This window comes from Amphiprion ocellaris, chromosome 16, assembly GCF_022539595.1.
Source record: "Amphiprion ocellaris isolate individual 3 ecotype Okinawa chromosome 16, ASM2253959v1, whole genome shotgun sequence".
NCBI lineage: Eukaryota > Metazoa > Chordata > Actinopteri > Pomacentridae > Amphiprion > Amphiprion ocellaris.
Genome location: NC_072781.1, coordinates 12,242,606 through 12,268,147, shown reverse-complemented (window position 1 = coordinate 12,268,147; position 25,542 = coordinate 12,242,606). Strand labels below are relative to the sequence as shown.

The 25,542-nt window shown below is 39.0% G+C and overlaps 2 protein-coding genes across 2 annotated transcripts; one reads left to right on the top strand and one right to left on the bottom strand.

Annotated features, from left to right (window-relative positions):
* Positions 1-1,679: 1,679 nt before the first annotated feature.
* rassf4a (Ras association domain family member 4a) lies at positions 1,680-25,363 on the bottom strand. Its single transcript, XM_023283704.3, has 11 exons — positions 25,247-25,363; positions 18,533-18,601; positions 18,303-18,378; positions 8,549-8,655; positions 7,701-7,780; positions 6,108-6,277; positions 5,616-5,717; positions 5,478-5,529; positions 5,261-5,382; positions 3,867-3,964; positions 1,680-3,024 (listed from the first exon to the last, which is right to left on the bottom strand). Exons 2-11 carry the CDS (start codon positions 18,583-18,585, stop codon positions 2,955-2,957), a joined length of 930 nt encoding a protein of 309 aa, XP_023139472.2. The 5' UTR covers positions 18,586-18,601; positions 25,247-25,363; the 3' UTR covers positions 1,680-2,954.
* LOC111577429 (C-X-C motif chemokine 5-like) lies at positions 18,602-21,211 on the top strand. The gene is made up of 5 exons (XM_023283706.3): positions 18,602-18,626; positions 19,252-19,443; positions 19,587-19,716; positions 19,920-20,003; positions 20,620-21,211. The coding sequence occupies exons 1-5, from the start codon at positions 18,617-18,619 to the stop codon at positions 20,753-20,755; spliced, it is 552 nt and encodes a 183-aa protein (XP_023139474.3). The 5' UTR covers positions 18,602-18,616; the 3' UTR covers positions 20,756-21,211.
* Positions 25,364-25,542: the final 179 nt, after the last annotated feature.

Below are 25,542 nucleotides of genomic sequence, written 5' to 3'. Positions count from 1 at the left end.
ATTTTTTAAAATCTATAAACTCAAACAGCGTAACCCCGACAGCTGAAATTTGGCCAGGATGTATTCCAGTCATGGGTGATCAAAAGTTATCAAAACGCTCCGCAAAAGTCTGAGGGCGTGGAAATGGCGAGCCACGGAATGCGGCCATTTTGAAGTATGATTCATATTTTGTCATTTTTGGACATTTTCAAAAATTATTAACTCAAACAGCGTAACCCTGAGAGAGCTCAAACTTGGTCAGGATGTACGCCAGTCATGGGTGAACAAATGTTATCAAAACTCTCCGCAAAAGTCTGAGGGCGTGGCCATAGTGACCAGCGGAAAATGCCCATTTTGAATGTCTCGCCATGAAACAGGAAGTGCTATCTAACTAGCCTGTACATGCTCCAATCTGCTTCAAACTTTACATGTGTGATCAGAGTCCAGCCCTGATGAGTTCCATAGACCAATATACAGTGAAACTGATAGCGCCATCTGGCGGCCACTTTGAATGTCTCGCCATGAAACAGGAAGTGCTGTCTAACTACCCTGGACATGCATCAATCTGCCTCAAACTTTACATGTGTGATCAGAGTCCAGCCCTAATCACATCCATAGGTCGATATAGACTCACGGTCATAGCACCACCTGGCGGCCATTTTGAATTTCTCGCCATTAAACAGGAAGTGATGTCTAACTAGCCTGTACATGCTCCAATTTGCCTGAAATTTTACATGCATGATCAGAGTCCGGCCCTAATCACATCTATGCACCACCTGGCAGCCATTTTGGATTTCTCGCCATGAAACAGGAAGTGCTGTGTAAGTAGCCTGTACATGGTCCAATCTGCCTGAAACTTTACTCTCTCAGTTGCAGCGCCTCCTGGTGGATATGTGTGGGCATGCCGGGCCGCTCGGATGCGAGGACCCGTCCAACGCTGCTTGCAGCTTTAATTTATCTTGAAATGGGAAACTCCCTGTAATTTGGCACCAGCTTTAACTTCAAGGATGTACTATTTTGATGTAGGTGGTCAGCAGTCAACCATCAAAGTCACTGTAACCTCACAAAACATATTTTAGGTCATAATTCAAGAATTTATATGCTAATTTTGAGGAAAACAATTAAAAAAAAAATTCTAACGGCATAAAACGATACAGTGATGATCACTGTAGAAGGTCACTTCATTCTTTCTTTTATTCAACATCAAAATCAGAAACAGAAGTCGAGATTGTTATCCTGTTTCAGGGTTGGTCAGTTACTCAACTAGTGATGCTACTTTTGGGTGCTCACCGTGAAACTGTGTAGATCTTCTGTGCTGCTGGGTTGAAGTTGTATGAGATGTCTTTGCAGCAACCTCAATATTCTCAAAATGAAGACTGTTTTTCTCACTTGAAATAAAGAACTGCAATTGTACATGACAATATAATAACTTCCATTTCACCAAAATAACCAAAATGTAACTAAAATATACTCAATACATTTTTTATGGCTTTGTTTTGTTTGAATTTAGCAGATTTCAGTAGTAGCAGAATATTTTGTGTTGTTTTTGGAATTGTATGGCACATCTGGTGCCACAAATGAAAGCTGGAGGAGTCCATGTTGAAGCCAGGGATAGATGAATGCTGCGTAATAATGTGTGAATGACAAGCCTGGGGATGCTGGTGACATACCTAGGAATGCTAATTGTAATCCCCCTATGAGACAATCGAATCTCAAGATTTATTTGCCATTTGTTACAGATATTTCTATCATATCAAATACTTTCCATCAACTTATATTCATTCATCCGTCCATCCATTTTCTTCCTCTTATCAGGGGTCGGCTTTCAGTGGTAGCAGGCTAAGCTGGCATTCCATTCCATTTCTGCTCGTCCAGGTGTATCTCCAGATGTTCTCTGGCCAGATGAGATACATAATCCCTCTGGGTCTACCCTGGGGTCTCCTCCCAGTTGAGTGTGCATCCTAATTAGATACCCGAACCACATCAGCCTGGTTTGGAGAATCTCAAAAGGTACAGTTTTGCTTCAGCTTAGTATCAGCAATAGTCCCATGACTGACTTTCAGGAGTTGTGTCTAAATGACACAGATGTTCCTGCTGACCACTGCTGCTTTTGCATCTTTGTCACATTTCTTCATACTTGTCCCCTTGCTAAAATACAAACTCAACTGTAAGTATGCAATGTGTGCATATCTGTGTGTGTGTGAGGGTTGGGGGTAGGAGGCATTATTATTATTATTACTATTATCTGATAAATCAAAGAACAATACTGGTCAACCGATTGTAGGTCAATGTTGAAGGGCAAGGGTGGCCCACCAAATATTACAACAGTCTTTCTGTTTGTAAAACTGTGGGAAAAAGGAACAGCCCTCCTTTCTCAGGATACCCCCATTGTGTAATGTTATGTTCACACAAACACACTCACACACACAAACACACACACAAAGCTTATGGGAACTAGCTGGCAAAGAAAGTTGCTTAAAAGAACAATGCTAATCTGTGCTCAGTCAGAAGTACAGGAAATAATAAAGTTGCCTGTTTTGGTTGTGGGAAGCCTGAGCTGGGTATTATGTTTGGGGTCAGTAGAGATTCAGCAGCAATTTATAAGGGCAACACTAAAGATGATTTATTACATAAAAAGGTCCAAGTCAGAGAAAAACATTACCAAAAACATTTTGTATAAATATCCGTATGTGCAGTAAGAATTTTCATACAAAATGTGAATATATTAATAGCAGATATCAAAACACAGTTCATGGTAAAAATATTAACAAAACAGGTTTTACAAAGCCGTGAGATATATATAGTTCTAAAAGTAGAAGCACATTGCAAGTAGAAAGACCCTTTCACCTTTAACTCTACATTCACTACAATATTTGGAAATCTTCCCATAGCAAATCAACAATCATTAGTGTTGCATCCACCCTTTCCTCTTTCTTTCTCCTTTCACACACACGTACACACACACGCACACACACTCATACTCTGTCGCTGGTGTGAGCTCTGTCTTCGAGCTGATGGAGAATCATAGACTTGAGAGCGCTGTACCTGCAGAGATATGGAAATGCACAAATAAAGACTGTGATATATCCAACACTACCACACAAATAAATGCACACACTTTTCAGTATTTTGTAACATTGACGTACAAAAGAACATAAAAACTGAGAGATAAAAGCTTAAAAATTAGTTGGACTTAACAGGATAAGGCTGGTGTGTGTTATCGTCAGTAAATCCCATTAAAAGACTGAAGCAAGAATGTGTTTCTCTATCTGCAGTCTGAGCCTGTCTGTGGTATGTAACGCATCTGTTACTAACAGGCATAAATCTTAAAAATGGAGTGTAAACAATGACAGTTAAAACACATATTGTAAGTAAAGACATAGCTGTGTTGCCATCCCTTCAAAGAACTTTACATTCACTTACTTTAATTATCTGATTGAGACTAATGCTAATCTAAACCTAACCTTACCTAGTCTAACTTTAAACCAAGGATTTACATTATGTGGACTTTCATAATATCCAGACAAGAGTAACACAAGATCACACACAGTCTTAGGGCTACATTGGGTGAGTCATATGAGTTTAGTGATTACACAAGCTTGTAAAGTGAGTGATTAATGCGTCTTCCTACAAACACTGTCCTCATTGAAGAGCAGTGGCCTTGTTTTGATTGTAGAATGTTTACAGAAGACTTCACATAATGAAACAGAGCAAAGCGAGTTTTACAACTCTGTTTGCTCAATAGAGCAAACAGAGTTTGTCCTTTTGGCTTGCTCTGGGGGTCAGGCATATGGGTTCTGTAAAGCGTCTCGAGACAATTTGACTGTAATTGGCGCTATATAAATAAAATTGAATTGAATTGAATTGAATAGAGACTTTTGACTTACTTTTTGGTCAGTTTGTTTATCTCACGCTCCTCTTCTTCTTTAAGTTTCTCTACAAAGCTGTCTAAAACGGGGATTTCAAACTTTATGTACTGGGCTACCTAGGGAGAAAAAGATTCAGATATATCAACACAAGGGAGCTTGTCTCAGTCAAATTTAAAGAAAAAACAAATAAAATAGTAAGAATACAACAATCAAAATTCATAAATATGATACTACCCTTTTTAACATCCAGGCAGATCAAGGACTGGATTGGAACCTCATCTCAAACCAGAGTGGCACCAACACTTTGCTGATTTACAACCAAGAACCGGTTATGTCATACGGCTGAGGGCAGGATTATTGTCGCCAACAACACCAACTAAAACTCTTTTACAGAAAAAAAAACTGAACTAATCTGCCAAAACCAAAGAAGAAGATGTGGTAATAACGATGAGGTACGGTATTTGTCTCATTTTCATTGCCATTCAGTGTTTAAATATTGGCAGTAGCTTTATAGATGCAAACTTTGGCATGTAGTGATGTGTTCACAATTGGCCACTACAATGTGACATCACCAGCTGGATGGCTGTAAAACACACAAAGCGACATAATGATGTGGCTCTGTGGTGGCTTTCTAGCCCTGAACTAGCACCCAGTTTGCATTGGTCGAAAGGGAAGCTAAAGTGGCAACCCACAAACAGTTTTACCACTGTCAGTTTGCCACCAAAACAAACAAGCAAACCCCATAGTTTACTTCTTTCTTTGTTTGTTTTTTTTTTTCAGAAGTAGCTCCCCTGTTCATCTTAATAATCTAGATAACACACTATGGACAGTATTTTTAGTAAGCTGCTCTAAAAACGATCAAGAGCCAGTTATGTTTTTTATCCAAAGTAACTTGGCGTTTGCATCAGGAAAGAAATATTCCAATCAAATGTTGAATCTAAACTTTTAATGTTCTGAGTAACACAAAAGTCGATTCTTCTGCATTGTGTTGAGACAAAAATAACAGGACGACATTCCAAATAAAACTGAAACTATGAATGCATACCTCTAGAGGTAAGATTGTTCTTGTATTTTTCGGAAGAACTGATCCTGTAACTCGTGTTACTGTGTTGCTATTAATGAGAGTGATTCCATTCATAGACTACTGAGGAAATTCATCCAGCAACAATCCCGTTTTATTTATATTCCTCAGAACCGTCACAACATAAAGCCAGTCATCTTAGCCTATTGTTACATCAGCCACAAAACAGGATATCTGCGCTCAGCTTGCTAAATTTAACCCAACTATCTATCAGTTGCCCATTGTATCATTGTGTATCCATGCTGAGGACTGCACAAAAACATGAGAAAGGACACTAATCACGAACCAGATGATAGAAGAGAAAGAGTGGTGGCACGAGGCCCAGACTCACATCATATGTGACTTCCTCTCCCAGGTCGGCCTCAGTGATGAAGATCTTGGAGATTTTCTCACAGGGTCCGTAAAGCACACGGGTCACCAGCGGATATTCTCCGTCCCTCAGCCGGGTTCTTTCTGTGAGGTCATAGACAAAGAGAAAACCTGCTCACAAACACACATACACAAATATGGAAAAACCTTTCTGGTGACAAAACCAAAATGAAACCTACCGCCAGACTCATGCACCATGTAAAGGACAAACTCCTCAGACTTATTCTCCACCTTGACAGACACAAATACAAATTATTTACAGTTTAAAGTATGGCTGAATCTATACTTGAGGCCCAGCTTGTATTTTTACTGCTCACCCTAAACTTGTGTAGCAGCAGGTTGAGGACTTGTCCAGTCGTCATAGAGCTGTTTACTCGTACGTTAGTGACCGAACCATAGGCTGGAGTGAATACAGATGTCTAGAGGCAAGACAACAAACACAGAATTATACAACTGCAAATGTCTTAAAAGAGGACACTGAGTATTTTTTTTATAGGAACTTTGCTTTATCAACACTTCTAGGCCTGAGCAAAGGTTCCTGGACTTGAACACCTTGAACATTTTGGACAGGAAATCTGAAACAGAAAGGAAATCCCTCCGTCTGCAGCTGGAATCTGTTCAATAACAACAGACACACTGATGTATCCAGGAGAAACTGATGGAGGAACTTGTTTTCTGTGGCACATTAATGAAATCAGCACACAGCAGGCTATTGTGAAGCTCAGCACAAGTACAGGAAGCCACGGCCCCTGTGCACCTGGAGATGTGTCAACAGGGAGCTGCATTAATGTGTGTTCTGTTTATTGTACCTTGTGGTTGTAGAAGTGGCCGTTGATGGAGAACCTGTGTGCGCGCAAACGCTGCAGGTCTCTGGCAGTGTGTGTGTTTGACCTCCTCTGAACCCGCATGAAGGAGGCGTCACTCCTCGTCCTCAGCAGCTGAGGGGAGTCCTCTTCCTCCTGGCCACCCATGTCACCACCTCAGGGTAAACAAAAACGCACCTCTATCAATCAGATAATTAAAAAAGCCATTCTGTGCTCCCTTAGCCAGAGTATGGTTGGTTGTCTTTGCTTTTTTTTTAAACTTAATTTGATGAAATTAACCAATATTTGATCCAAATTCTATAGTCAGTTACCCAAATTTCATTCAGACAGTCAATATTATGAAGGTATTTTTCGAACAATGCCTTTACTTAGGGTCTGTTTCCCCCCCAATACTGATTAGTAGTAATCAAGAGGAATGCTAACGGATATTTTGAATCAATATACATTACATTTGCAGCAACAATAAAAATTTTGATGTCAAAATTTAGAATAACTAATGCCTTTGTTTACATGTTTAATTAAAAGACAACTTATCAATATTTATCCTTCAGTGTTGTTAGGCTATTACTCCTGACGTTGACACAGACAGCAGACAGAGGCAGCCTCATCAGAGCCAAAATAGCACATTTTTAAATAACTGCATTATATCACTAAGAAAAAGAAAATCTTATTTGTGAAAAATTGGTATCTCAGATCAGATAATCGACCAAGTTGATAATTGGTCTAGCCTACTTTTACTATGTATCTATCAAAGCACATGCCACCATTAGTTCACATACGTATTGTCTCTATAAGAGCAGCAGAAAATGACCCAAATAAATAAATTGCCTACTTTTCACCCCTTGTATAGTATTCATTCATTTATGAGGTAATTACCAACATGGCTGTATCTTCAGTAATAGTGAAATGGCTTATGGATTTCTATATTATTACATCAATTGCCTCTGGATGTGTATTTAATTTTAAGAGTCATACAATGTGACATATTTTTTCGCCAAGAACATATGTACATGTACTGCCTTTGCTACAAGTAACTGCTGTAATTTATACAAATCAATACACATATACTTATTTGTTCTCAAATTAAGATCTGAAGAGTGTAGTCTAAGTAAAAAAAAAACAAACAAAAAAACCCCACACTGAGCCAATCCAGTTGTGTGTTACCATTTGAATTTGAATTCAACGAGAGCATCATCATCACATGATTAAAAAGTGAAATGTACCATCTGGTTTAGTAGGGGGAGTGGTTAAAATGTGTACAAATGAAGTACTGTTCTGCTCAACTGTCGATCTGCAGTTCAAAATGACCAAAGTGAGATTTCAGCACTGACAAAACTGCTCAGAAAGGCCACTGTCAGCACCAAGCGGTCAAACCCTGGTTATTTATAGTGTTGGTGATCTGATCTGGATGGCATCTCATGATAATATGCGCTCAACACGTGAGCCAACCTTTCCACTGGAAATGCTGTAGGAAGCACTTGTGGAGCTGTAATCTGTTACAGTGTGTCTGCGCGTATAATCTCCATCTAATCTAGCAGCTGTGTGTGTGTGAGAATTAGTGCACGTGTTTACACTCACCTGCTGGTCCAGTTTTGCTTCCCAGTGAGTTATTGTTAGACTCCGCTGGTAACTGCTTTGCCGTTGCTGATCTGTCGTTTCTGTAGCGAGACAGAGGGGAAAAAAAGCTGTATCTTCGCATTTATAACAATGTTGATATTATTTTTTAACTCAAGGTTGACCTAATGCGGTTGAGATACTGGATTGAGTCACTGAGCTAAAAGAACAGTGTAACATCTTGGGGGATATGCTCGTTCGATTTCATGTTGAGAGATAGATGAGAAGATTAAAATCTGTCAGATAAATATGATTCCACAGTAAGAAGGGGATTAACTTAGATTAAATGGCTAGCTCACTAATTAAAATGATTACTTTCAGTTGTGATTCACCTGCCAATTATTTTCTGAATAGCTTTTGGCTATAAAATGTAGAAAAATGGTCTTTTTAATTCCCAGGATTCCACTCTATATTCACATTGCTTATTTTATGTCATAATAGCCCAGAATCCCAATATATAAGCATATTAATATACCATTTATATGCCATATTTACTACCAAAAAAACCCCCCATCGTCCTCATATTAGATAAGTTTGAATCTGTGAATGTTTAAGATGTTTGAAATATATCAATAATGTAGATACAGAAAATGCCATACTGTGTTTTGTTTCTTTGTCTTTCTTTAATTGTTTTTTCTTTTTCTAATTCCACTTGCTCAGTAACTGCTGAGTAATACAGATTGGTTGTAGAGTTGCTGGTATTTCTCTTTACTGTGTGAAAGGCCTCAGACAACGTTGTCTTCACACAACCAACATCTGTTTTCCCAGTTCTTTGAGGCCTCTGTGTGTCAGAGTGAGTCAGGTCACGATACCTGTTGAGACGGAATCTTTCATTGTCGTCGTACATCTGAAGCCTTATTGGTCGGCGAAGACCCCAGTAGATGTTCAACAGCCCCTCGAGGATGAGCTCTCCATCCTCCTGCGCACACACACACACACACACACACACAGAGACACACACGTATAACAATAACTATCAGCAGCCACGTTTGGAGGGGATATCCTGCTGGCCGGCTGCCACAGCGGCTCAATATCAGGTGTACGTGCAGGAACGATCGCTCTCAGCTTGCAGGGGGAACCTCTCATCTGAGAAAAGCTCTGTCAGGTTTGACCCACCCGTTTTTTTTCCCCACAGCACAAGGGTGAAGTCATGTCTGAAAAGGTGGCCGAAATGAGAAAAGAACAAGCACTGCTGTGGGTCACGTACGCGCAGGGGGAGGCGTTTGGTTTCACAAAAATGAAACTCTAAATTTAGAAAAAAATGGTCACTGTGGAGGACGTGTTCCGAGCACAGGAAAATAAAACTAAACGGTTACAGTTTGTCTTTAAAGCTATAAGTAAAATAGAAATTAAATGCGTTAAGTATATTCATATTAATGGAAGGTCTTCAGTTTGTGGCCTAAATGGTGAAGCCTGAAGTCAGCAGCCAGTCAAGGGGTTTGTGTGACAACTAGATCAGTAATACCTCAGATATTACACCATGACCGTGACTTTTGTAATTGCTAATGGACACTCTGAGTAGACTGTCTGTTTCTCTTGTATGAAACAGTTTGTTATATCATCAACATAGCTAATGCAATATGCCTGTTATACAATACAGATGTCTAAATAGTTTAACCTGATGAAAAGATCAATGAATTGATTCATCACAGAGATTTTAATACTAAAGTAACAGAAAAGATCTAGGAGAGGCCAGTCTGATCAGCTGACTGTTGAAAATGTGTGGTTACCCTGCAGCAGTTTCGGTTAAAACTCAAGTAATTTAATGCTTTATAGTCAAATGATCATTCTATTTGGACAACATACTGTATTTAGGAAATATGGGTGTATGTGCATAGATCCTGTACACTGATCAGATTTAATTTCTGATTTTAAAACAAGCCCTCCATAAAATGCTTAGATTCCCATTAGCTCATAGCGGATTCATCGTGAATCAAAGATAGAAGAAAACATTGCTCTTAACCAAAGAAAAACAGCAATAGAGCTACAAAAAAAATAATTGAGTTGCCAGAATTTTTTATGCTTTTTGATCAATTCTCTCATCAATCAGAGAAACTGCCTGAAACATATAAAAATATAACAATCAAAAGAAAGAAAACTGTCCAGAAAACTAGTTTGTGAGTTGAATTAAGCAAATTGAGGCAGAGATGCTGTGGAGATTTTCTGCTGTGTCTGAGCTTGTGCTTGGAAGGGTTATTTTGAAAAATGCATTACAATTACTAGTCAACTGTTAAAAAATGTAAACATTGACGGAATCCAAGTATCTCGATATTAAAGTAACAAAACTTAATTACTTTCTGTTAAGTTTGAATTAACTAAATACCAAATATTGTAGTACATCATTCTGTATCAACACTAACTGCGTTGGTAATCTTCATCTACATCTTTTTTATCCTAATTACGCAACCCAGTTCTGTGAATTTCTGTTCCTCACTATGTTTCCCACAGAAAAATTCTACTGTCTGTCTGAAAGCAGCTGACTTGAGGATCTGCTTAATGAGCCACATGATTTTTGTGTTTGTATTTCTGCGAACGGCTTATGTAATGGAAGTCATTTTTCATGATGTTTTACCCTTTATATAAACACCTGTCATGTTTCTGATGGTTTGATTTGCATTGACAACGTTTGGCTGACATATTTTTCTGCTTTACAATTAAAAGTTTAATTGTTCCGTCATAACAAAACGGGGATCAAGTCAAGGCTAGACCATGAGAAGTGTGCTAATTACTGAAAAAACAATAATCAAGATTGTTTGAATTTTAGACTGAATGTTATTGAAAATGTCAAAGAAGGGAAAGAAAAAGCAGAAAGTGTTCTTTTAGGGGCTTCATTGTTTCTGGAATATAAACATTCGGCACAGCTGCACCACTGGACCTTGCTAACCCGCCACTCCTGAGTTTCCTGAACAGGCATGAACACACCCTCACATGCACACACACACACAACTCACACAGATGCGAGTAAGGTCAGCAGAGCTATTTTTGGAAGAGGCGGTTAATCGCTGTGCTGCACTGCCTCTATAAAGCCTGGATACGTGCTCCAGTCCGCTCATACTCAGCTGCACAGACTAGACATCACGCTGTTTCCCTCTGAATGCCAGAACTACAACTCAAGCATCAAAGGTGAGGCTGATTCTTTTTTCCTTCATTATTTTCAGCTATTCTTACGATTTAGCCATCTCCACAGGCTGATTTTAAAAGAATTTTAAAACAGACTTCACTCATTACAGAAGAGACAAATTTGAAATCGAGGGAAATGTTTTGACACCAGCTCTAGCATTGTTTTGTGACTGTAAAATAAATAAAGATACAGGATGTATACAATTTTAAGTCCATCTATTATATTAAAACAGCAACAGGAAAAACAGCAGATACAGATTTATGAACACAAATATTTTAGCAACACAGTGACTATTTAAAAACTAAATATCTGAGTACTATCTCGATTTATTTTTTAAATAAAGCAGACAAAGCATCACAGTCTAACTATTATTCTTTTTCCTTTCCTGCTGCAGTATGAAAAGGAGGAGATTGTTTCTTTCCCAGCCTCTCTTGCCCACCATTACTGAGACGCTCGAGGACTTGCCCGCCCATCCCTCCCAGTCCACCCAGGGCTCCCAGTCTCTGGAGGACTACATGACCAGTATCCAGGCTCTGGCCCGCCCTGTTGAGGCTCCAGGCTACGGCCCCGTCAGACTCCAGAGGTCCCCTCGAATGCGGCAGTTCTCAAAGGCTCAGATGAAGCTCTCCGTCTCAGCCTCAGTGCCTCGGGGGTCTCCCCGCTCACTAAGGACTTCCAGACACTCCAGTCTGAATCTGAACAGCCCAGAGGACTTTTCTCTAAAGATGAGCAGAGAACGAGACTCTAGGGGCAAAGACCCCGTGGACTGGCTGTTTGGACAGATAAGGACTTGAAGAGTGATGTTGTTGTTGTTGTGGTGGTGGTGGTGGTGGTGGTGGTGGAAGCCCTGCAGGTACTTTGGTGGAGTAATGGAACAAGGCTGGAGGAACCTCAGGAGGAAACACACTGTTGACTTTTGGCTGGACAAAGACATAATAATCAAATGGATCATGAGAAAAGCGAAGATCTATTTATTTTTATGCACTACAGACTCAAGTCTGCATGTTTACGTAGTTTAATATTTTTGTAAAGATATGATGAATACTGTTTTTAATAAAATGCTAAAATAATCTGGAAATGTTGAATTCTTTCTCTTTACAAAAGTGCTGAAGATCATGCCATCAAAATGCTCAAAAAAAGAAGCAAAACTGCAAAAAAGATTTTGTGTTTTATTTGTCAAGTGAATATCTTTGGGTTATGAACTGGTCAGACAAAACAAAACAAAAACTCTGTGTTTCTGTCATTTTAGAGAGTACATGATTAACTCAAAATAACTGACTGATTAACAGATAATAATAATAATAATAATAATAATAATAATAATAATAATAATAATAATAATAATAATAATAATAATAATAATAATAATAATAATATGATTGTTAGTTGCAGTCTTTGTTAAAATGCAACTGCATTCATGGATGTACAACATCTTTTAAACCTCTAACTATTCTTTTACTCCACAAAGTTGCATACAAACCATATTATTAGCCAGTGATGGAAGGTAATGTATTTAAGTACAGTGTTAAAGTACTTGTAACATTATTTTTTAAGTATAGCCTTTCCGGTCCTTGCTATTTTGTTCTTCTACTCCACTACACTTTAGAGGCAAACATTTAATTGTATAGCTTATTATTTAAATCAACCTGTCAGTTCTGTTTTATAATAATAGATGGATAAGATAAATAAGGAAAATTTAACATCAAATGCAGCATTCTACACGAGTACATTTACTTTTTGCACTCTCTCCTGGTGCTGCCTAAAAAAAATTACAGATTTAGAATTTTATTCTGTAAGAATCATCCTTTAATGCCTTAAATTGGTTTAGATACAAATCGATACCTCTGCCTCCTTTAGAGTGTGCAGATGTACAGAACTATGCAGAAGCTGTAGTGAGGTTATAATGACCATACAAATGCATTTCCCAGTCTTTGTATTAAAATACAACCTGACCATGCAGGAAATGTGTACACAGTACTAAAAGACAGACAAAAAGAAAAATCTTAAAAACACTTTCTTCTTGCTAGAGTGTCAAGTATTTAGTGTGACCTCCTTTTGCACTTAACATGTCTTCAACTCTTGTGTGCAAACTATGAGATTCACTGCACTCATCTTCTGCTGTATTACACCAGGGTTCATTCAAGACATGCTGTTTGAGCTACTTTTGCTATGTTTATATGTTACCAAGTTAGGTTTTAATCTATTTTTTCCCCCCCTTTAATTCGCTGGAAACTTCCTAATTTGTGAGCCCCAGTTTCAGTGACATCATTCCATTCAAAATGGCAAAGATTACACAACCGGACCAGCATGAATTCATAACTTTGTATTAGAAAGGTCACTCTTCAAGGCAAATCTGAACACTGAACACCAAAAAATACAGTCACGCTGGTATAAAGAAATTTAAAGAATTTAGAGAGGCTAAGAACAAAATGCCATTCCTTCAAGAATACGTCTGATTGGAAACAGGATTTCTTTTTTTTTTGCATGACAACGATCACCGCACACTGCTAATGTAGTAAAATCATATCAACAGTAGAAAACGAGTGATAAAACAAAGACCACACCTAAATATTATATCAGCTGAATGGGATCATCTGGACAAAGAGAAAAAAAAAAAATCCTACATATGTATGGTCATTACAACCTTGCTAACAAAACAACAACCTTAATAAAGACAGAAGACTGCATTTCAAGCACACCAGCTCTCTTACTACTCTATGCAAACACTGACAAGCTACTCTATGAGACACAACAGCAAGCAGTACTATTAGTGATTCAATCATATATATGTAAACTGATTCTCAAAAGGAATATTGATACACTCCAGTTTCAAAGCAGAAATCCTTCTCATGTCTTCTAGTATATAAAAACATCAGATTGACAAGGTTAAAATTTGATTTTAGTGTATCTTAAAGCTGATTTTTCTTGTGATATCCATTTAAAACAAAGTAAATAAAAGCAATGCTGGGTTTTTACTTGTAATTGGGTGCTTCTATGTTATGGTGTTGCGACTCTTACTTATGTAAAAGATCTGAGTATTTTTTCCACCACAGCTGTTAGATTAACATCAGAATACAGAAAGTAGGATTTCATGGTTTGACCTGCTACACCTACAAGGCTACAATAAAATGCTACTTGATATTCTACCCTGATAATAACCCAGTAACACAAAATGTATGAATAAAACACTCAGGGGAGCATTTCAATCGGTGCTTCTTCATATTAGTGCATATTGTTGATAATACTTTAAATGCAAGATGATTTTTAGTGTTTTTCTGCTTCAATGTAAAAAAAGGATTAGATTTTTTTTTTTCAACGCTGCTGAAATTCAACCACGCCAATGACTTTTTGCAGCGAATCTCAGCATCCCACTGTCATCTAGTGGTAAGTGGTAGTGCTACAGTGGTGGAATTTTAAACTGAAAAGTACCAGATGTAACCACTAGAGTGAGCTATATGCACTTAGATTAATATCTGGGTTACTACAGCAGACAAGCAAACCTAAATATGTTCAACCACCCAGGCAGTGCTGACTCAGAAACACGATGAAGTCTTCTGACTACAGCATGTTACAATCTGCAAAAATATTTAGGTTTGGGGGTTAAAAAAATCAGAAGAACAAAGTTTACAGGAATTTTAACATAAATCCACTATGTTGAAGTGCTATGGGGCAAGACAGAGAATCAATCCATGGCTCCCGGCTCTGCAGTCCAAACAGTGAAAGGAGAAAACAGGGCCTCCAGCAATCAGCATCATCTACATTCTTGCAGCTATCACAGTTAAACTCTTATTAGACATGCAGGCTAGAACTTGTTTTCTCCTCGGAAACTCTGGGTTAGCTTACTCTGGATGGGACTGAACCTCCGAGTCAAAACACCTGACAGTCCTTCGGCATGACTAACACATCACCTGACTACACCTGCAGCACATGATCTAATCTTTATAACCCACCCTCTTCAACCGCCTCCAAACGCCTATTTTTCACACAGAACCTGTTTGTGTTAGATGTATAGGATTTAATTAAAGCTCTGCCTGGGAGTAATGGTGTCAGTCTACAGCTTTGTTACATGTAAACTCATTCACACGGTCAGAGTATTTTCTAGACAGTCCCATTAGGAGTTTCCTGTTTTTGGTCTTGCGGGCCAAGTATGTCACTGCTGAGTAATGTTTTGACCCTCATATTCACTGAATATCTAATGAGTCAGACCTAAGTAGATGAAGTGCAGCTGGTCCTTGTGGTGAGACTGTTCCGTCAACTACTGTTTGTCAAGTTTCCACTTCCGGTTACAAAGATTCCTAAAGCTTAGAAGTGTGGAGGTTTGTTGAAGTTAGTTTGGGATTTTTTTTTCTTTTGCATTTGTTGGTAGTAAGGACAAGAACTTTTGTGAGAATATTTAGATGTTGCCGCCTCTCAGTCTGCCCTTACATCACCTGGTAAGGTACAACAGGACTGAGTAAGACATGTTGAACAAAGCCCAAAGCAAGATAAATAGTAAAATAACAAAGCGATGAGTTGACTGTTGGTCTGACTTCCTGCATTCTCACAAACACAGACGTAAGACTCAAAATCAACAATGCAGAACCACATTCAGAACACCACCAACAGAATTTAAACTGTCATGACATTCTTGTAAGACTGCATATTAGGAAACAAGACACATGTTGCGTTGCCTGTTTTTTATATGAAGAGTGAGCTTTCACAGCACAATCTCAACAATAGAACAAGAATAAACTTGTTTTTGCTGTTGCAGAAAGAGAAATCACTCAGAAATTGCTCAATACCACCAAAGCTGGCACAGTAAGATGTAAGATTGTGTGATGTCGCCTGTAGCCTGTAGTCCTGTTGGCAAATGTAGGGATTCATCTAGTCTAATTAATGCTTACAGTTAATAGTATTGATGAAGTATTTATTTGATTATTATTGGTTGCAATCAGACTTGACATTTTTATGTGGTAAGTTGTTACTACACAGTCAGAATTTATGAAACATCTAATCATTAATAAGGAAAATGTATTGTTCTTGACAAACTACTGTAGACTCTTGCAGAAAGAGCTGATGCTTGCATCAGATAAAGTAAGCTTACGTAAGTAAGTCACTGTCCTGACTCGCCAGTTGATCACAGAGAGACAGATAACCAAGTACACTCACACCTATGGACAAATTAGAATCACCTGCGTTTAACCTGCATGTCTTTATACTGTGGGAGGAAGCCGGAGCACCCGGTGAAAACTTATGCAAACTCCACGCAGAAATTTGAAGTTACTGGTACTTTAATTGAGTATATACACTTTACATATATTTATATATTTCTTCTTCACTATATTTCAGGCAGAAATACTGTATTTTGCTTCAGTGACTGGTTGCCTTTTAGTTTCCAATTTTTCACACCCTTTCTTTTCAGTGAAAACCACAAATTTCCAGATGTGGTGATTTTGATTTTTTTACGATAAACTAAGGGGTTAAATGTTCCTTGATTGGTGGAGAAAAAAGCTACTTCCTCAGCTGAATAAACATAATGATAACCCTCTTAGATTAGCTGGAAATGCATAAATGTCACAAAGCTGAGAACAAGGTAGTTTCTCTGAACTCATGAAGAGCTGACTTTTTAGAGAAACATGATTCTCACAGAGCAACGATGGTACAAACAAGATGAGCTGACAGAATATGATGCATTACCTTAGATTAAATTACCCAGCGGTGCATAAAGTAGTTAGAAAGAGCTCAGCCGTAACCATTTACACAATAAACTACACACAAACATACACTGTCATGCAACAGTAATATTAACCTAAAAACATCATCTGCAACATTTTTGTTTACTATAATTACTATACATACACTTAGTACTATACTTTAAGTACATTTTACTGGTAATATTTTGTATTTTTTTCTTTTTACATTATTATGGTTTTAAATATAGGATTATTATTAGCACTTTTACTTGAACAAAGGATCTGAATACATCTTCCACTATTACCAGTAGTTTCCTTTTATTGAGAAATACATACTACTGTTCAAAAGTTTGGGGTCACTTAGAAAAGTCCTTATTTTTGGGAGAAAAGCTTTTATTTTTCAATGAAGATAACATTAAATTAATCAGAAATACAGTCTAGCCATTGCTCTTGTGGTAAATGACTATTCTAGCTGGAAACGGCAGATTTTTAATTTAATATCTCCATAGGGGTACAGAGGAACATTTCCAGCAACCATCACTCCTGTGTTCTAATGCTACATTGTGTTAGCTGATGGTGTTGAAAGGCTAATTGATGATTAGAAAACCCTTGTGCAATTATGTTAGCACATGGATAAAAGTGTGAGTTTTCATGGAAAACATGAAACTGCCTGGGTGACCCCAAACTTTTGAACGGTAGTGTAAATTCAGTTCTTCGTGAAATGACATGTTTTACTTGTACTACATAAACAGAGTGTTTCATTCAGCCAAGTTGAATGATGACACACCGTTACAATCCCACATTAAAGCTTCAGAGGGCCTCTTACAAAGTTACACTGGCGTAATGAGCCGCCGTTACTAGTGGTGAGTCATTCTCTACGGCAAGATTCAATTCAATTTTCTCTCATCTAATATTAACGCTAAACTTTTTAAGAAGTTGAACTTGTTACCCTATTTTTGGTTAATATTACATCAATACTGTGATATCACTTGTTCCTCTGTATCCACATCAGGTCTGTGGCTTGGGGGGATTTTCCCAGAATGTGTCAGTGTAGTGAGTCGTAGTGTAGTGAATCTGGGGGGACAGAAAAATGGACCATCTTGACCACCCTGCCCAGCCCTTACACACACACACACACACACACACACACACACACACACACACACACACACACACACACACACACACACACACACACACACACACACACACACACACACACACACACACACACACACACACACACACACACACACACACACACACAATGCCTCTATCCAAAAAACCTGCTGGAGAATGCAAAGGGGAACTCCAGACCATAAAACCCATAGAATGATTATCAAACAAATAACCACACTCTTGCAAACAGCTTTACAGACACAACAGCAAAAAAAAGTTTACTGAGGAAATGTTTTGCTGAGCAAGAAAGAGCTTTATGACTGAAATCTGAGACTCTCCCTCTCGGTCCATTTTCATTTAGAGGGAAATGGGGGCTTTTTGTGGTTTGCCAGGCGTTTGCCTTGTTGGAATAGAACCCAGGAATCTCAGCCAATTTGGTCTCACATTTTTTTTTGTCCTTATTATCTGCCTGAAAATCAAACTGTTGGTTTGCCGTGACAGGTTTCAGTTTTGGAATGTGTGTGAGAGCCATTCCACCCTTTATTTGGCCTGCAATCCAGCACAGCAGTTTTCAATAACTCCTGTCTTCACCTTTTTATTCCCGCTAGCACTTTCTCCTGGCAGGTGATCCATACGCGGCTCAGCTGTTCTTACCTCACGAGTCCTCAGCTGAAAGTTTTTCCCTTCGTGGTAACAGTTGTACGTCCTCAGCAGTGACAAGATGTCAGACCTGAATGTGAACGCAGACACACAAAGGGCAGATTAGTGCTAACAGCTTTCAGGCAGTGCAAACAAGGAGGAAACCTAATACAATTAATCACCACTGTGACTTTGTTTTATTGTTTGGAATTGCTGTGCAGCGACAAGGAACTATAAGAACTTACTTTGGTATGAGTTTCTCTTCACTGAGCTTCACGTAGGTCTGACGCTCAGACATTCTGACTAGAGATCAGCTGCAGAAGAAAAACATGAGACCAGGTAATAAAAACTGCATGTTTATCTTAACTAACAACTAACTTTATATAAAAATGCACAATATTCATGTACATTTTGCCTGAGAGATCAAGTGCATTTAAAAGGACAATGAGAGAAACATTTAATATTGAAAAAACATGCACATTAGAATGATATGTTGTCATACTTTTTTTTTCTTCAAGTTCTAGAGGATTGGAAAGTTTCTTAATGAAATGCGATTGGAATAACTGCCCCAGAGTGAAAGGGCAAGGACAGGGAATTATAAGAAATCACATGGTGTTATTGAAACAGAGCCAGCAGTCTGATAGAAGTATCATGTTGTGGCAAAGCTCAACAAAGCCCGGAAAGGAGCGTCTTTCAAGGATAACTCCTGCTGCTGTGGCCAACTTAGAATTGAATTAACCTTAATATATTCATAAAAACTCAACTTAATCATCAGTTTAGTTCATTTTTAGTAGAAAAAGGGCTTTCTGTTTGCAACTCTGGTGTCATTTTTTGTCTTATATAAGCGCACGAGGGAAAACAAGGGAAACCTATTAATCACTGAGTCCTTAAAGGTGTCAAGTGTTTTCAGACAAACCAGGAGAAATGCTGTCCCTGATCCCTGCATCCTGACTCTCAAATCAAGGGACAGTGCACTGGGGAATTCCTGGTATGGAAAGCCCAGCGCCGAGTTTGTGGGGGAGGAGCGTGACTATAAAACAGCAGCATGCGGCACGGGAGCTCAGTGTTAACGCTCAGCTCGTCTCCAGCATGAAGCTTAATCCTCAGACAGTCTGTCAGCTCACCTTCCTGAGCCTCTGCTGCGTGCTGATCACAGGTAAGAATCTCTGCATCCATCTCTGCTTTAAGGCAGAAAAGCGAGGATTGTTGTTTTGGCCTGTCTGAGCGAGAGAGCTTGGAGCAACTTGATCTCTGCACCCTATTGAATTAATCTTTAATCTTGTTACTGTGTCTGCGCAGTCAGAGAGTCAGACAGCGTGTTCGTCCCGGGAAGATGTCCGTGTCTGACGACGCAACGAGGTGTCCGAGGGCAGATGAAAGGGCTCACAGTCTTCCCAAAAAGCCCAACTTGTAACAATGTCACAGTCATGTGAGTACCAGATGCTGCAGACACACACACACACACACACACACACACACACACACACACACACACACACACACACACACACACACACACACACACACACACACATACACATACACACACACACACACACACACACACACACACACACACACACACACACAAACAACTTAGACTAAATGTGTGGCTTTACATGTATTTTTCAGAGTGACACTGAAGAAAAACAATGCTCAAGTCTGTCTGGATCCGGAGGGGCCGATGGGCAAACAGCTGATTCGCTGTTTTAACAGGTGAGGGCTTCGATCAGTAACACTTATCTATTAGTAAACTAGAAGAAACACACACTCAGTCAGGGCAGAACTGTCCCAAAAACCCTTCGCAAGGAGATCATAAGTGTAGTACACTAACAGCCCCCAGGTAATTGTGTAGTCCTATATCAAGCTTAAAAAATGAAACTGCAATGACTTTTGCACATAACATCACAGAACATGTTAGTGTCCTAACTGGCAGCACAGAGTAGATCCACCCATCTTTATATTTTTGCGACCAACAGAATCTTATTAGCTGCCAAACCAGTTCTTGTCAGAACAAAGCGCCCAGTGGTGCAGTTTCTTGATCTTTCCTGCACCTTCGGCTACTTGGGAAACAGCACAAAAATGTCAGTGTGGGTTAACACACATAGAGCCAATCAACATATTTTGCATTAAAAGCTAGATTTGTAAATGGAATTCTTCCAAAAATATTATTTATGCCCTGCACAGACACTGTTTTCAAATTCAAAAGGTCATATTTACCATGAACACATTATCACCTCTGATCAGCCCAGATGTCTAATGTCTGATACTTGTGTAAGAGCTTCTACTCTACATCTGAACTAAGTGTTGTGCTGCTCTGCATGTCTTCCAGAACTCAGAAATTGGGTCGTGACGTGAAGCTATGTCTGAGGAGGAGGAAAGGGCGAAGGGGGAACGGTCAGCGCCAGCAGCCTCGAAACAGGAGACGTGGTCACAACAGGAGAGCCTCATCCTCAAACTCCCAATAGTTAAGCTGACAAATGATCCAGAGCTACTGCACGGAGAGGAAAGTGTCCAGGCTGACCCTTGGCACACTGTGGACTCCTACTGGAACTAGAGGTCGCCAGTGGCTGTTAAAAAACAGCACGCTGCCACTTCTCTTCCTAAAAATGTCAAATATTTCAGACATCAAACTCCCCTAAATTGTTGCCTGAGCTGTATATCAAATGCTCTCGGCCAGCAGCAGGGGTTTTATTCTTCCTGTGCAAATGACTGATGTAGTGTAAAAAACTAAGCCCTGGAGGCTTGTCATAAATGTTAACAGTTTTATTGGTAAAGCATTATTAAATGGTCATTGTATTATTATGTGTGACTGTTACTGCAGCTGGAAAAAAACTAACTGCAGACTTGGTTGGTTATTTATTTTTATAAGAGTATGGGAATTTTTCAGTCATTGTTTTCTAAATAAATATTTCAGAACAATACTATGTGCTGTGTGATTTTAGCTTTAAGCCTTTGATATTCTTTATAATTGAAGGAAGGGAAAGAAGACTTCATCCTTGGCAGGATAAAAGAGGTCACTTTACCCACAGCCTCCGCTTTAGTTAATAAATTACAGGATGTGAGTCAGAGAGCCAGCGGGCATAAAACAAACACATCTCACTGAAAATATCTGCAAAAAATATCTCAAAGCAAAAACAGGAGCTAAATGCGTGATGCTTTTATCATGTGGATGAATGAAACCTGTTCTGTGGAAGCTTACTGTAAAATCAGCAGAAGTGTTTAAGAGCAATGGAAACCAGAAACGGTCACTGAGCCGCTCACAGTTTTTATAGTTTTATGGACTATTGTTGATGTTGCACAACCCACACGGAAACATCCAGGTGATAAGGGCGTGGACCACTAAAAGTGAGTGTTTAATGATAGCCAGTAAATATGCTTCACAACCAGCTGAGATTTCTTGTAAAGCATGTGACAAGACAGACCCTTCGAACACACACCCACACATTTACACACACAAACACACACACACACTTACACGTAATACTTTTTCCCATGTGCCAATGCTCATGTGAATAATGTGAATAACTAAAGCCTGTGCCTACATGTTTTGTCTCTGAAAAAGCCTATTGATAAGGACTCTTGCAAAATGATCCTTTTTGTTCCCTGTTTGGCAGCACATGGCGGTAAGATGGAAAGTGAAAGTTAACTGTGAAACAAGATTACTTCAGTCACCAGGGTAATGGACGGGCAATTTAAGGGACTTTTCACTTCTATTGTGTTATTAGTAAACATAGTTCTGGCAGTCAAGTGCCTTTGTAGTCAAATATTACTCACTGGTTACACTGTTAGATGGGATACTGACTAAGAGGATCTGACATCAGCTCTCAAGATAACAGTCTTGTTGCTGGGTGGTATTTGACCGGCTAAAACCCTAAAATCCAATAAAGGAATGTAACTAAGTATATTTATTTAAGTGTTTATCACGTGTACACAAACTGTACTTTTACACCTCTAGATTTGTGTGTGTATATTACTTTATACTTTTATGCTAGGTCAGTAAGTAGCTTATAAAATATGCTGTTTTGTTCTATATTACTCTACCCAACAGCCTATAAATAAGCTACACGTTAGCTTCACTTTAACAGAATCCATATTAAAATGCTGCTTAATGAATCTGTAATAATACAACACCAACTATGCGCATACTAAAATACACTGACACTGAGAAAGGACATGTTGCTGCCTAGTGAATACCTTTAAAACTATTAGGTGTATTTTGATTTGTGACTGAGTATTTCTATGCTGCTTCCTCCACTAGTGTTAAAATCCTATTTAGGTTTTACATGACACCTTTAGTGCACAATTACGTTGCAAAGTTTATTAATAACTAACTTCTAAACCAGATTTTTAACCATTTTTACTGTCTCTTAGACACAAATACCAGGCATATAGCAAAAGTACATACATTCTTCAGCGTAAACTGACCATTGATTAAGAGTTTTTTTAAGTGTTAAATCGCTCTCTCATGGTGTAATGGTGTTAAATTCACTACTAATTTACAGTATTTGTATTGTATGAAGTAAAACATTAATGTAAGTGAGGCAACGTGACTTTAAATGTTTTATTTATATCAAAAATGTGTTATCTTTTTATGCACACTGTCTACCTGACACCGCAAATTTAGACCTGAACGCTTATTTGTAATGGTACCTACAGACAGGTGACAAATTAAATGAAAACCCGACATAGTCTGTTTCCTCAGATGTAACTTAGGTTAAGTGTAGTCCTCGACTAAAACAAACATTCAATAGAGATCTACACTGAAAAATATGCTTGGTCTAAGACTAGGCTTAATGCATGTCTGGGAAACTGAGCAAAAGTGTCTTACTAAGGTCCCACTACGTGTCACCAGAGCAGATTGAATGCGGCTTTGCATTGATTTTTAAAGTTTATGGAAGCCCACGGCAGGGATGAAACACCATTCTCTCAAAATATTGTTCTTCATTTGGTGTTTTGATGATGGTGGTGTAGATTGCTGTCTGACATATCACTCAAAAATCTCCAATCAGTGTTCAGTTGACTTGAGATTGGGTGACTGTGAAGGCGATAGCAAATGATTTACATCATTTTCATCAAACCATTCAGTGAGCCCGCATGCCCTATAAATGGAGGCATTATCATCCTGAAGGAGACCGCTTCCAACAGGATAGAAATGTTCTACCATAGGTTAAACTTGATCACTCAGTAAAACTTTGTATTTATTTGCCATGAGGCTTCCCTCTAACAATAAGTGCGACCCAGAACTTGCCAGCAAACTGTGCCATTCAACATAACAGAGCCAACAGCTATCCTCAATGTCAGGTCAAGGGGTTCAGGGTTTTTCCATTAATTTATCACCCATCTGTAAAACATCACTATGTCCACATTACCACGATGTTGATGAAGCAATGGTGCCACCTAGTGTCGACTTCACAACACTGATCCAAATCTGAGTCAGTGTACCATCATGAATCAATTCTGCTCAGTTATGGCCCACTAAACATTTAAAAGTCTGCAGTCTGTTTTTACACTGACAACACCTGCAGAGCCAGCAGGGTAGTGAGCAGCTGTAATGGAGACCTGACTTCAAAGTAATGATGGCTCAGTTATTGGTTGGGAACTTTCTGAGCTGATCCATTTAATTGCAGTGTATGATTTGGTAAAAGTTAATAGGTTAAACTAACTAAACGTGACTAAAGCTGCACTTTAAGGCACTTTGTTTAGATAGTTCTACTGAGCCATTCACAATCATTTTAACCAAACTTCTGATAGTCCTTCTTCTTTAAAACTGAGATCTTTACTCACATAGGAAGTGATTCTTTTGCATTTCTTGTGGTTAAAACAGAAGTTGTTCAGACAAAAAAAAGAAAAAAAAAAACAGAAGAAAAAATGCTTGCATGAGCAGTGGAAACAAAGCCACAAAAACCAGGAAACAGCCCTCCCAGTAATGTCTGACTGGGAAGTGATCTCTGTGAGGTAAGGTGCTAATTCAGCTAAACAATAAGCATGAAAAATGGAAGGAAAACTCTTGTAAATGTCTGTCACATTGGTGCTCTTCTTTTAATCTCAATCCAAGCTCCTTATAATGACTTGTTCATAATTGTTATCATTTATAAAAATCCAGAGAATGTTAATGTTAACTACTGCCAGCCCTCCTCCCTCCTTTCGTAGTGACCTCTGCCCATCTCCACTTTATTCCAAGGAAAGTGCTGACAAGGTACCTGCACAATAGGATGGTCAGTCTACATCTCATACATATTTATATGTCATAATGGGTGTATAAATTTTCCATAACTTAAAGGATTCCAGTCTGTCACCATTATTATGAATTATTCAGCCACTGCACATGGCTGCACAGGAGATAAACCCAAGTCCAAAGAAAATAAGGGTCAGTCTGTTGGGGGTGATGCTCAGATTTAGGTGAATTTCCATAATCCTTCTCCTCTCTTCTCTTCTCACCAAATTACGCAGCACCTCCATGTGTGCGCTCTCTCGGTGGACAAAGAACCTTCATTGCAGGTCTGCTAATTGGTTTGATCATCGCGAGATTCGCATCCAATTATCCCAACTACACTGGCAGCTGCGCCCAAAGACGACCATCCCTGTGCGTAAAATGTCTCCAAATAACGCACACGATGCCAAATTTGGCAGCACGTGCCCCCAAACGTCTACATCTCGCCACAAAACCGGACAGACACATTCATCTGCAAACCACTTGATGAAGAATATTTATCTACTGTTGCGTGCAGTTTTACAAAAACAGAGCAAATGAAAGCTGACAAAAAGTTGTTCTACACCAACCACTACTGCATTAATATTCTTGAACACAAAAACCTGAATTTAACCGGCATCCAACTTCCCGAAAATCTCTTATCATGACAGCATTTTGCTGCTTTCTGGGTTCGGTACAGTCCATTTGCTCCAGATCTCTTCCTACAAACATTTGCTGCAGTAAATGGAATTAGTTTGGATCTTACCATAACACAGAGCGTCTCCCGTCTTCTTCCGTATATCCAGCAGCGATGTATCCCGCTTATCCTTATCAGTTTTCATGCCTCTCTTGCCGTGCGGTATTCAGAGCTGCTAGATAAAACTGACAACAGGATTATCCAATGGAAGGCGGTACTGATACGTCTCAGCCAATCAGTGTCTGGTGTGGGCGGGGTCAGTCAGGGTTGCATACCTCTCCCCTCCAGAAAAAGGTGCCTCTGGGGCTCAGCTTCAGTCTCATCAATCACTGCAGTGTCCAAGAAAGATAAAGCTCAGGAGACAA

Coding starts and splice junctions, on each gene's coding strand:
- rassf4a (XM_023283704.3), bottom strand. CDS start 18,585: ATGTCTGAGCGTCAGACCTACGTGAAGCTCAGTGAAGAGAAACTCATA. Junction 7,781..8,548: donor GAAAGATTCCGTCTCAACAG/GTATCGTGACCT, acceptor GTCTCGCTACAG/AAACGACAGATCAGCAACGG. Junction 3,025..3,866: donor ATAAACAAACTGACCAAAAA/GTAAGTCAAAAG, acceptor ATATCTCTGCAG/GTACAGCGCTCTCAAGTCTA.
- LOC111577429 (XM_023283706.3), top strand. Junction 19,717..19,919: donor TGTAACAATGTCACAGTCAT/GTGAGTACCAGA, acceptor TGTATTTTTCAG/AGTGACACTGAAGAAAAACA. Junction 20,004..20,619: donor CTGATTCGCTGTTTTAACAG/GTGAGGGCTTCG, acceptor CATGTCTTCCAG/AACTCAGAAATTGGGTCGTG.